The sequence below is a fragment of the Rhamphochromis longiceps genome, linkage group LG12 (assembly GCF_057381845.1).
Source record: "Rhamphochromis longiceps isolate RC_006_pf linkage group LG12, R_longiceps_female_GT1.1, whole genome shotgun sequence".
Taxonomy (NCBI): domain Eukaryota; kingdom Metazoa; phylum Chordata; class Actinopteri; order Cichliformes; family Cichlidae; genus Rhamphochromis; species Rhamphochromis longiceps.
The window spans coordinates 27,538,615-27,551,912 of record NC_140568.1 but is presented as its reverse complement, the minus strand read 5'-3'; the positions used below and the strand labels follow the sequence as shown (position 1 = coordinate 27,551,912).

Genomic DNA, 13,298 nt, shown 5'->3' with positions numbered 1-13,298 from the left:
ATTTTCTTTGTTACTCCATTAGGTCTTTCTCTACTCATGCATCTGTCATATTTTTTTTTTAACCTTTAACCTCTGCGTCTAAGGTGAGGGACAGTAGTAAAGAGCCCACTGGATTTTTGTCTTTCCTTCGCAAATCCACCAAGTATGAAGACAGCCAGCATGTGCTCTGCAACCTCAACATCGCTATGCCTCCATGTATCAAGGTAAAGCTTTAAAAGACAACTTCAATGTATTTGTTCACATTTCTTCCGAGATTTCCGACTGCATTGATGTTTTCTTTCAGATTGTTGGGAGTGAAGACCGAAGGCGAACTCTCACCCCGCTGGCTTTAAGAGAAAGATACAGTGCTCTAAATGAGCCTGCAATGGGTACGAGTCTCTCACTCTCACTTCTTTATGTAACTAGATCTGTCTACCTTCTAGGGAATAATGTATAATACATGATGATGGCTTCATTATGTCTTATCATAGCACTTAATTTCCAGCCTGCCTAGAATCATTAAGCATCTCAGCTTTATATTTATGTTTTCTGCAGCATCAATGAGTGCTATGGAAAGGACAGAGCTGAAGATGGCTGTAATTGCAGAACAGTTGGGACTGAGCTGGGCTGGTGAGTGGATCTGTTTTATGTGCGGTAAACCATCCGTGTTTATCTTATGTCTGACAAGTTTGCTAGCATGCTGCTGATTAAACAAAGTTAACACATGGTGCCCAGCCAATGAAACTAATTATTTTCTCTGTCAAGAGCCGTGGCTATTTTACAGAGACTGTTCCTTCTCTTCTGTGTACGCCTCATCGGCGTGACTCATACGCCAAATTATATAAATATTTCTCCTGCTTTCTTGATCTTCCTTCTGTCACTTTCTAAACAGAGTTGGCACGTGAGCTTCAGCTGAGTGTGGATGACATTAACAAGATTCGTGTGGAGAATCCAAACTCACTGCTGGAGCAGAGCTCCGCACTGCTCAACCTGTGGGCCACTCTCGAGGGCAAGAGGGCAAAGAGTCAGTAAATCTAAATTTGCTGTAGACATTTGCCATTTCACTTCACTCAAAGCTACACTTTTATGATTTCTAGAAACCCACCCCTCTTCTTCTTTCTTCCATGCATGCCGGTGACTCCTTTTTTTCACTGCAGTGGAGAGTTTGTACACAGCTCTGAAGAGCATCGACCGCATGGACATCATCAACATGTTGGAGGGCCAGCCACCTCAGCCTGTGAGACAAGGATCCCGTGATGTCAACAGACGTCGACACAGCGAGAGAGACCATCTGTCCCCTGGTATGACCAATGGTAAGCGCCCTCCCCAGATCCCATGGCCTGGTCTCATTTCTGTCCCATTTCCTTGATCTCCAGCCACTTTTCCAATAAACATGCACCTCTTTCCCCAAACTCCCCAGAAGATGAAGTCAAGTTTGTTTCCCTCTAAATGACTCTGTTGTCCCAATGTCCTTCTTATTTAATCTCTGTGATGCTCTTGTGTTTTAAAGCTGCCTCAAACTTTTGCAGGATTTTACCTCAGCAACACACAGAGGGACTCAGGACACTCCTACTGTAAAAAGGGTAATATAGAAATGCAGTGAAGTACCTAGGAAACCTTAATTAAATGGTATACTTCAGGGGGTTAATGGTGTATTGGTTCAGTTATTCCATTCTCCTATCCTCAGAGTTTAGTCTTTTTCTTGCTTGTTTGGTAGTTAAGATGTTCTGAGCTTAATTCCAATTCTAATTCACAATAATTTTATGCATCATAAAAAAAAATTCTATAAAATGTGTTGTCATTTAGCATGACATATTCTCTATAAAAACACCTTGTCATACATGATGAGTCCATGTAGATCACAAGTAAAGCCTCGCACATTTGGCCTTCTTACCAACTGTCAGACCTCAGTCTTTTCCTCATGGTTTCCTTCACACGTGCATACCCTACATCTTATTGATTCCATTTTCACATCTGGCCTGCTGTGAGCTCCCCGTCTTCCTGGACTGGCTCCTCCTCTCTGCCTCGAGTGCAGATGATGAGTTAGTCGGACAGGTGATAGGTCCTCTCCGTGAAAACTGGAGCAATAAAGAGAGATGTAACAATGCATACGGATGTGACCATGATGGCTAAAGCGTGAAAAGGGAGACGCTCAGATCACAGCTGCAGTGAATCTGATAACTTTGTATCTGTCTCTTCTGTCTGTCTGTCTGTCTTTTTGGCTATTTGCCTCCCAAAGGTCGTTCCTGCTTTGACTTGGCGGATTTCAAAAACTGGATATTGTTTACTTGACTTATTTTACAGTGGAAAAAAAAGAATCAAGAGGTTTATGATTTACGATCTAGTTCAGTACTTACTAAAGTCACATCAATAGAGTGAGGCACCCAGCATGACTTTTCAGTGAATAAGAGTGAAACTAGCAAAAGTAAAAACTAGCAACAAAAAAAAAAGGAAAGAGTATTTAAAAATATTGTGGTGAAAAATAAAGAACAATGCGCACATAATTATTTTCAGTTTTTACTTTATTCACAGAAGTTAGATGAGAAGATAATGTCTCATTGCATGTTAGCTTAGCTTAGCATGAAGGGAGAAGAGACTGGAAGAAGCAGCTAGCAACCCTGGCTTTATTTTTAACCAGGTAACCTCAGTAAAACCACAGCGTAGACCTATAAACTTTGGACAAAGTTAAAAAAAAAAAAAGACACTAATGAACTGCTTTCACATCTGGACAGAAGCTAACTATACCTCACTTTTTTCTCCACGTTTATGCTAAGCTGAGCTAACCAGCTGCTTTTTAACTGCAGAAATGTGTGGCATCAATCTTCTCATCTGACACTTTGGACAGAAAGGGAAGGAAATTCATGGATATTGAAACATGTCAGTGATTATTTAAAATCAGGTCCGCTATAGACTCCCCATCACCACAAAAACAAACGCGATTTCTATTTTTTAAAGTACTGTGTTTGCAGAAAATATTCCTTCAAACTTGAAATAAAAAGCAAGCAAAGGTTTATTCAAAAGCGACTCCAGGTTACTAAACAAAGCATACACTTGATCATACTAGAGTAACCCCTTTTCCTTTAGACCTCTGTCTGCCTGTGTCTGCATGGGACTTAGTTTGAGTCTTTAGAGGTAGCGTTGGTGCACCGAATGTGCTTTTGGGAGCCCTGATTCATTCCCTGTGACTCTGTCCCTCTCTTTGTTTTTCTCTGGTCATCTGCAGCCTAGCCGCCCCACTCTTCCTCCTTCTCACTTCCTCTCCGAACTCTGACCTCATGTTGACCTCTGACCCACATCTTAAGCTTTTATTTTTTGCGACAAATGCATTTTTCTTTTTTTTCTTTTTTTCCTGACTCTTGAAAACCCCACCTTTCTTAAGTGTCCACTCTGTGACAGATACCCCTCACACAGACTGTGTACTCAGCACCCACTGGGAGGGGGGAGGTGACCCTCACTCTCTCTCACTGTTTCTGTCTGTGTTCATCACCCTGTTTTATATTCCTCTTCCTCTCTTGCTGCTCTTCTCTGTTTCCCACTCCTTCCTTTCCCTCCTTTCCCATCCCTTTTTTTCCCTGCTCTCCTGCATGTCGGCATGTGAACAAGACTTCGCTCATTGCTCATCTCCCTCGTGTTTGCATGGAGGGCCCGCTCTGAGACTGGACTGTTGGAGATAAAGCTTCAAATGCTGCATCAGTGCCTAACGTTGCCTGACAAACAGACATGTGTCTTTGCATGGCATGTATACTGAGAATGACTACAGTCTGTCTCTGTTACTCCTCAATGATCTGTCTTAAAAGGGGATACAGAAAGGCCACAGACCTTTTTTTGTGAACTGTGTCTGCTGTTCATGTATGAATGCTGTGATCGTTTTGTGTGTCGCTAATTCTACGTAAACCGTGTCCATCTTATGTTGTGCAACTATCTATCTTTGATGTCTCTGTGAGTTTTGAGATGTTCAGTTTGAATTTGTTCTCCAACTGTTTCTAAATGTGCTCATTGATTACTGTGAAGTCTATATGTCTCTATGTGTGTATGTGTGCGTGTATCGGTGTGAGCATCTCTATGTGTTTTTTAAATGTTTTGTGGCTTCCACATACATATATGTGCCCGTTTACTGGGCAAAAATTGTATCGTTTATTTTTATATATATATATATATATATATATATATATATATATATATATATATATATATATATATATATATATATATATATGTTTCTGTACATACATCTGTCAGACACATTTTCCATATTTCACACTTTTTATTATTTCAAATTTTCTCCCCAGATCTCTTTCTTTTCTCGTTATTTACAAATCTACTGCCACAAAGTGAGAGGGATGACAAACTCAGTTAGTTACAAATTCACATTCTTATTTCCTCCTTTTTGGTCTTACCACAAAGCACAAACACAAAATATCCTAAAAGAAAGATAGATAGATAGATAGATAGATAGATAGATAGATAGATAGATAGATAGATAGATAGATAGATAGATAGATAGATAGATAGATAGATAGATAGATAGTCATGTTTATTTGGTTGATTTGGTTTTGAGTTCTTTGTCATTAGATCTTAATTCTAATAATCATATATTCAGGCATCAGGCAATCATATATGCATTTGAAGACTAAAAGTGAATATAATTGAAGCCTCTAAACTTTAAACCTCTTAAAGCAGATGCCCTGGTATCTTGTGGGACCTAAATAAACACCAAATGATTGTTTGAATCTTGTACAGTAGCACTGAAGTACTATAAATTTGATTGCAAGTGAAAATCAAACGCCTGCAGTGTATAGATGTTCTGTATCTGGTTTAGACTAAATCTTCATAAGTCAAAGAACTACATCACAAACTAGAAGTCAGAGTTTATCATCAACTGTACATAACTGAAAGCAGTTGGGATGTGAAAAAGAAAGTAGGACAAGGGTCTTTTCGATGGCTTGGTGTCTCAAATATTGCCTGCACTCTCAGCAGTACTCTACTGCTGGCCATGAATCAAGTTACAGCAGCCTGCACTCTGCAGCTTTCTTACCACTGTACAGTACATACGCATGGTCTCTCTCTCTCTCTATCTCTCTCTCTCTCTCTCGCTCTCTCTGAGTCAAACATTAAGGAGAATCATTTCCTCTGCTTCCTGTAATCTATGTACTGCATATGGATAGTATGTCCTTTAGTGGTCAGTCATACTGATACTCATGTTTTGCTTTACCTGCATTACCATTTTTTTCAATTTGTTCACATATTTATGTTGTAAAGGTTTATCACTCTTTACAAATTTAGTATAATCAGGTTAGAAAATATAAATGTTAATATTCGCAAAATAGCCTTAGGTGTAGTCTTCATCTAGATTTTCTTTCATTTTTAGCATGTTACATGAAGTTACTACTGCAATATTTTTTAATGCTTTCTGGGACATTGTACTCAGTTGTGCCAGGTCTGGTTTCATAAGAAAGAAAGAAAAAGAAAAAAAAAACATATTTTATCGAAGGTTGTTCAGAAGACGGCTGTAGGAGTGACCTGAGTCCGCAGCTCATTACTAACACAAAGTTTTACTAAATTATATATTTGCACTTGAAATTTGTTTGAGGCAGCAACATTGTGGCTTTCCTAGCAGAAGAAAATTGAAGTCTGTTGTAATTTGTTTGCATAAATTTGAATACTACTATGTTTTATCTTTACATAGTTGTGTTATATTGAATGCACTGTAAAAACAGTATGAGTCAGTGAGAGAGCAGCTGTGTGAAGAATGCGTGCGTGTATGCGAGAAAATGCGATTGCCTGCGAGCATGCCATCCAGCCTGACACCGGTATTAACCTGCCTGTTTCTGAGTGGGTTTGAGTGCATGCATATACGAGTGTGAGCGTATGTGAGTGCTGGTGTGGGTGTGAGACAGAGTGGGTGTGTGTTTGTGTGTCCCTGCTGGACAGGTGTCAATAATCCCTCTCCGTCTCCCTGCAGGTGGCAGCCAGCAGAGCAGCATCAGCCACTGCCGGCCTCGAACCCCAGTCTCAGCCTACTGGTTCAGCTGGCTGTGTCTGCTGCTGCTACCGCTGCTGCTCTGCTACTGTCAGCGCTGGCTGATTGAGCTTGACAGCCTCTCTTCTAAAAGCTGCCCTTGCTCTCATGACCTTAGCTCCTTGCACCTTTATTCTAGCTCTTATTGTCTTGGCCCTCCACTCCCTCCATCCCCACTCCTTTCCCATTTGTCCCTTCAGCCTCCTCTACTCCTCCCCTAAATGCCCAGCTACTGGCCAGGGGAACTTACCCCCCCTCCCAGGGTCCTGATGCTGTGGGGGGTGAGGTGGGGAGCGAGGCGGGGGGCCGGGTGTCAGTGTGCCTCTCTCTGTCTCGCTCCAGGTTATGGGCTGCCGCAGGAAGAGCTTCTCTCACCAGCTTCCATGCAGTACAGCCTGCCCTCCCCGCTGGGTGCTGAGCCTTACTGGCAGGAGGTCTCCAGCCTGGACTGTGCACCTATTGCCACCACAGAAGAAGACACCCTGATGGAGATGTCTGATGTACAGGTGTGGCCCTCAGGCAACAGCCCTTCCTTGGTGGCTGTGGAGGACTCCTCGCTGGAATGCAGCAATGCTGACGATTCGGAGGGTCTGCTGGGGCTGCCGTATGGAAGTCTAGGTCGGCCGGCCAGTCAGGCCAGCGCAGCCAGCGGAGGGGGTGGGGTGCTGAGTGGCTCCATTGAGCTGCCCGAAGACGATTCAGAGATGGGCGTTGACTCGCTCAGCACCACCACACCAGCTTCGCTCGGGGGTACCATCGCTGGGATCAATCTTAACGGGCTGAACAATGGTCAGGGGTCAGAGGCGAGTTCAGAGGCATCAGCCGTCACAAGCACGACTGGTGGTGATGGAACTGGAGGAGGAGGAGGAGGCGGGATGGGCTCAGAGGAAGGGCTTTCTCTTGTTGCAGGACAGCAAAGGGTGTATGCTCGGTTGAGTGAGTCAACTGGTCTGAGCAGTGCTGCAGATCGGAATGGAGACAGGTGAGTACGAGCTCTGTATGCCTCTCAGTTGGTGTGACGTCATATAACCTGGGGCTATAAAACACTATCAGTAAATATTTATGATGTACCACCTCCTAATGAATTCATTGATCTCCTTTCAGGTCAGGCAATGGGGGAAACGGTGGTGGTGGAGGATCTTTCCTTTCTTACCTGCAGGAGCAGACAGGCCCGGGATGGATCCCTGTCACTGACCCTACTCAGGCTTGGGTGGGCAATCAGTCTAAACCCAGGCAAACCATGGAAACCATGATGTCATCAGTGCGTAACGCTGTGGATGGAGACCCTTCCCGAATGTCCCAGGAGGCCTTGCTTCAGCCTGTGAGGGACATGGGGCACTCTGAGATCTTAAGGGGGCACTTCAGAGGTACCCAACCATTTGAGAAGGGTTTGGGCTTTCCACACAGGGTACCAGAGCTGAGGGCCTGGGATGATGTCCGCCTGAAGGGCCAGGTGAGCACGTTAAACCACCCGTGCAAATTTAAAGTGGTCACAGTGAGTAGGATTACTCCTTTTACCATGTCTGGCAAACATTTTAGTCTGAACCAAATTAATGAACAACCGTATTTATAGTTAAACTGCATTTAGCAAATTCTTGTGGTGTAAACAAAAAAGGCGAACTGCTCCAGCAGAGGTAAACCTGGGAGAAACAGTGTGATACAGCAAAATCATTACAGTGTTATACACACAAGCGGTTGCTTTCATACTTCCTCTTCTAGAAGTCACCATTTAAAACCTCACTAATCAGAATTATGTTATGTCGATCCTGGAATCATACAGCAAACGTAAACACACAGCCAAGAACACACACAGTGGTCTTAGGCCCAATTTGGGCACAAACAGCGTGTCCAGCCAAATATAGAAAGCGCTCTCACTCGTCAACCCGCGTTACACGATCCCAACCCCAGTCATTCCCACATGTTAACTTTCTGGCACAACACAGACACATCACACTGTATGGGACAATCTCAGCTGTGAGACTGTGAGAGAACAAAAATAGAGCCTTTCAGAGCCTTTGTGGGCTTCATGCCTCTTGTGGGTCATAATGATACCCAAAAAGCACATTTAGCGTAATTTGGAGGCGGTGGCAGCTGCATAATAGATTCTATGATTGTTTTAGGAGAAATTTGTTGTGTAGGCTGTAGTTAGAGCATGTGTGAGAAGTTTCTTAGTGTTCTTACCACAGCGCACAGAGCCGTTCTGATGGAGGTATTTAAAGCTCACAGATCACATGGTCAAAAAGTGAGGGAGGTGGGAATAGAAGCCTCCCAAGATTGCTTTTGGTTGGATCTGGTGTCTTTGACTGGATAGTTGTGACTCGACGCTAGGAAGGAGAAAGAGACGTGGGGAGAAAAGGGCCCACGGCCCCAGCAAACGGAGGGCAGAAATTAAATGAAAACACCAGTTTGGCTGAACCAGTGACAAAAGAGGGCTGCAGCTGTTACCTTCTCCCTTAGCTAAGAGAAGTGTGAGAAGCAGGAGTCACCACCAGCTACGGGACTGAGGCTGCAGTCGTGCGTTGCTCTGTGCCAACCGTGTTGATTTACTGGGGATCAAAGTGGGGCAATGTGGGCCCTAGTTACCGAACTCCTCTTTAGCTTCGTGCTGCTGGCGTTCCTGGTGATCAGCTGTCAGAATGTCCTCCACATAGCCAGTGGCTCGGTGCGGTCGGTGCTCACCTACATACACACTCAGCTGGACCACGAGCTTGGTGAAATCGAGGGAGTACCCGACGAAGAGGAGAACGTCACCACCAGAATCGTCCGCCGTAGAGTCATTCTTAAGGTACAACAAAACTGAGATCCACGAATTTGAAGAAAGGATCTTAGTGGCAGAAGAGAGAAAAAAGAAATGAAAGAGCAGGGGGGAATCACTGCTGCTGAACTCTTGGATGATGCAGTGTATTTAAGAAAAGTTGAAAGTGATACAGGATAGGTTTGTGGTGAGTTATTTGACTGGTTTTACTGAGAGGAGTGGGAAGGTGCAGCATTATGGACACAAGTAATCGTGGCATACAATGATGGGATTTCATCAATGTTTGTTTGTTTCTATGACAATATCAAATGACTGAGGATGCAACTAAATATATCTTCTGCTTTTATAGATATACTGTAAATAGATTGTCTTCAGCTCAACAAGTTTGGACTCCAGTTCTATAAAAAGTTCTCATTGGCTCTTTGCCATTTCCTTCTTATTGTATCTCAAACTCTATAAAACAGCACATTTTTTATTTATTCTGTTAAGTACACTGAAAATCACACTGAGATTTGGTGGATTATGATATAATTGAAATTATGTACAAAGCATATAATAGATAAATTTCCCTTAATATCCAGAAAGCTTTTAAAATGAGGGATAATAAATACAAATGAAAAGGATATTATGTTTCTGAAAAATCCAAGGCCGGAGCCAGTATGAAATTTCATTGTGTATCTGTTACACAGATTAAACCTAAAGTGCACAGCATACTGAAACTGCTTAAAAGTTGTATAGAAATAACATAATTATTCTGTATGATAACTGATGCTCTAGATACAAATAGTTCATATATAGCTGGATTTGACATGAATAGTTGGTTGTTTCTTCTTTTTTGGTGACTTTGTATTTAAATCTGAGGTTAAAGATGTAGTTGATTTACTTTTCCTTACACGTTGATTGTTTTATTATGGGTAGGTGTTACATAAGCTGTAGCTTTGGACTTGCACCCTTTAGGTTTGTCACTTCTTTTTTTAATTATTATTTAGTTTCATGTGTGATATAAATTGAGATAAAGATCAATTTTAGAGTTTCATACAGGCCTCCACATGCTCGACCTTCACTCGTTCTTAGGCCGAGCGTCCGGCTTCAGGAATTTCTTTGAACTTATAAATAGCTCTAAAGACATGCTGCTATTATAGGGGGCTGTAACACTGTTGTGTAGTAATGAACCTCATCAATTGTAACTATAAGTGATAAGATCCCCACTGTTAGATTTACTTTCTCTCTCACAAGCAACCTCACCCGCTCCTCACCTATCTGCCATGCAAACAGCGCTGCAGCAACGGCTGTTTTAACTGCCTTTATTGCCACAGTTCAAAACGTTTATGGTTACAAAAAAGCTTTTCTCTGTCCTCAGGGTGATGAGGTTGAAGATCTTCCTGGGGAGCAAGTGAGCGAGGAACATTTCACGGATGAACATGGAAACATTGTCACAAAAAAGGTCAGCCATTTAAATTGCGTCCATGAACACGAATGTCTCCGTTTTCACTTTTTTATCGTGTTTTATCATCACAACACTTTCACGGATCTTTTTACGGAACGATTATTAAACTAATAATCATGACAAAGTTGTTCATCGCACATGACACTGCAAAATCCACGCTTTGTTTTCCCCCAGCATATTTCACCGATCCAGTCTTTTTCACTGCCTTTTCCACACTCTCTGCTCTCGCCCATCACTCTCTCCCACCCTTCTGTGTGCGATTGTGTGCGCGTGTGTCTGCGATAGATCGTGCGCAAGGTGGTGCGCAGAGGGAAGGGATCAGGTGAGGAGGGGTTTCAGGAGGTGAGCGTGGAAGGCTCGCTGCAGGACGCCAACGAGCTGGACGCCGATGCTGAGCAGTTCATGAGCTACGCCGTCTTGGGTCGGGACAGCAGCAAGGTGGGCTTCTGATCTGCAGACGAAGCTCTCTGTCTCGCCTGGAGCTTCCGTGATGACCTCGGGTGTGCGGCCAGCCTGCAAAGCCTAAATGCTCTGAATTAGATCAGATGATACATACCCTGTTTCATTTAAATCCATGTAGTATCTGGGGTCTGTGCTGCAGTAAGTTTTAACGTTTCATCTCACTGTGGATTCCCAGGCATCCCCCAACGGTCCTTGTGCAACTTAACCTGCATAAGCACAAGTTTGTTTGTGATCTTGGAAAATAAAGGTTAGGCATTTTCCACTATGTGTCAGGACTAAATTGCAACAGAAGACAGAGGGACGTGTATTTGATTAATTGCCTGATTGCTGACTTCCCATAACATTAATCTCCACCCATATACTTCACTCTCATGCTCATTATCTGCATGTAAGAGAACAACTGGATCCACTCTGCTCAGGTGCTCTGATTTTTTAAGAGGCTCACAGTAGATCAGTTCATGAGCGTTTCACTGTTTTGGTCATCACTAAACCACAAATGCAGTTCATCTGGGGGGGGGGTTCTTGCACATTAATGAGTGAATGAACTTATAGTGGTTCCTTGCAGTGTTTCTTTCTCCCTGTCAGTTATCTCACTGAGCAACTGAATAAGGTTCATAGTCCTTTAACTGTGAAAGTGTGCCTTAATCAGTCAAAAACCAAGTTGAGGTCAAATATTAATTGCATTGAGTAAGTTGAGGTTCAATACACCAGACGCAGAGATTAACAGGGTTGTTGTGATTGTGTGAAATTTCCTGAAACTGCTGTGTTATGTGGCCTAGCCCATCCATTTGAAGCTTAAGAACGCTTTTCAAAAAGTTCTTTGCAAATTTTATCTGACATTACTCTGAACCACCACCTGGCTTTCCATCTGCCACCCACCACTTCTGTCCTTGCTTGACTGTTTATACATTATTACTTCCTTTTTTTCCTCTTTTTATTTCCTCTTTTGTCCCTCACATTTCTGTTTCACTTCCTGTCTTGTGCTCCCTGTTTGTATGCCCTCGTTTTTTTCGTGTGACACTGTCTGCCTCCTCTGTGGGTTTGTTTCTCTCTCTCTCTCTCTCTCTCTCTCTCCTTTGTTTTACCCTCCCTTACTAATATTACCTCAACCTCTTGTTCTGCTCCTGTCATCCAACTTATTCTAAATCCTCGCACCTCTTCTGCGGTCAACCCCCTCCCCCACCCTCTGATGTAGCCCGATACTGTGGATGTGAAGAAAGGTGCTCAGATAGTGAAATGTGCCAGTCTGCGGAGAGTTAAGCAGTGAGGCAGACTGAGTGCTGCGTCCCCGCAGGTAGGGGACTGACCCACAGTGCTTCCTCTGACCTGTGAACAACACCATTTAATCCAGTCTGTCTGGATTAAATGCATCTGAATGTACATTTAATTCAATAATTACTAATGTTATGACATATGGTGTGACGCTGGCGCAGCTAAATGACACCTAAATCTTTAATAGTTCAAATATAAATGACACACATGAACGCATATAAAAAGGAAAAAGATACAGATGTAATTTTTGTGTGTGTGTGCATTAGGGGGAAAAAAGTGCTGTCAGGAAAACTCTAAATGCTTGAAAAATGATTTGGTAGCTCTTGCAAATGTCTGCTGTGTCTAATACAAACTGCAATCGATTTAGATTTGGAGTTTTAGTTAGTACAAATCCAGGTGATGTACACTCACCGGATACTTTGGTAGGTACACCTTGCTAATACTGGCTCGGGCCCCCTTTTGCCTTCTGAACTGCCTTAATTCTTTGGGGCACAGATTCAACAAGATCCTGGAAACATTTCTCAGAGATTTTGGTCCATATTGACATGACAGCATCTCACAGTTGCTGCAGATTTGTTAATTGCTCAGCCATGATGTGAATCTCCTGCTCCACTGAGCTTTGTTATTATCAGCCTTTAGAAGATGGATACCTTGTGATCATAAAGGGATGGAAATGGTCAGAAACAATACTGTGGTAGGATGTGGCATTTAATTAATGCATTTGATACTATGGGGCCCAATGCGTGCCAAGAAAATGTCCCCCATCATTACACCACCAGCAGCAACTGTGATCCATTGATACAAGGCAAGATGTATCTATGTTTTCATGGAGTTTACACCAAATTTTTACCCTGCCATTCAAATCTTGCTGCAGAAATCAAGAAATTTTTCCAAACTTCTATTGTTAGACTCTAGAGAGCCAATGCGAATCACTTTTCTGTTTTTAACTGACAGTAACTAAAAACTACAGCACCCAGAGGGGTCTTCTGCTGCTGTAGTCCACCCGCTTTGAGGTTTGACATGTTGTGTGTTCAGAGATGCTCTTCTGTGTATCTCGGTTGTAACGAGTGGTTATTTGAGACACTGTAGACAACTGATGAACTTGAAACAGTCTGGCCATTCTCCTCTGACCTCTGGCATCAACAAAACATTTTCACACAGAGAACCTAACATTTTTTCAAGCATACTTTGTAAACGTTGCACATGTTTGAATGGGAAGATCAGCAGTTGCTGAAGAACTCAGTCCAGCACATCTGGCATGAATAACCATGCTACGTTCAAAGTCACTTAAATCAACTTTCTTCCTCATTCTAATCCTCAGTTTGAAATTCATTAGGTTTTAGCAACCTTGCCTACATGAATTC

The 13,298-nt window shown here is 42.8% G+C and overlaps 1 protein-coding gene across 2 annotated transcripts in view; it reads left to right on the top strand.

Moving 5' to 3' along the window:
• ank1a (ankyrin 1, erythrocytic a) overlaps window positions 1-13,298 on the top strand; it is an 85,840-nt gene that overhangs the window by 68,738 nt on the left and 3,804 nt on the right. The window contains exons 35-44 of one of the 2 annotated variants that reach the window (XM_085425548.1): window positions 84-203; window positions 284-368; window positions 535-609; window positions 872-1,003; window positions 1,137-1,292; window positions 6,341-6,980; window positions 7,103-7,451; window positions 10,114-10,197; window positions 10,486-10,638; window positions 11,858-11,956. In XM_085425548.1, coding sequence (XP_085281674.1) covers window positions 84-203; window positions 284-368; window positions 535-609; window positions 872-1,003; window positions 1,137-1,292; window positions 6,341-6,980; window positions 7,103-7,451; window positions 10,114-10,197; window positions 10,486-10,638; window positions 11,858-11,929 — 1,866 coding nt within the window. In that variant the 3' untranslated portion in view covers window positions 11,930-11,956. Of the gene's footprint in view, window positions 1-83; window positions 204-283; window positions 369-534; window positions 610-871; window positions 1,004-1,136; window positions 1,293-6,340; window positions 6,981-7,102; window positions 7,452-8,159; window positions 8,784-10,113; window positions 10,198-10,485; window positions 10,639-11,857; window positions 11,957-13,298 lie in introns of those variants that run through there. The other variant, XM_085425547.1, reaches the window with a different exon arrangement.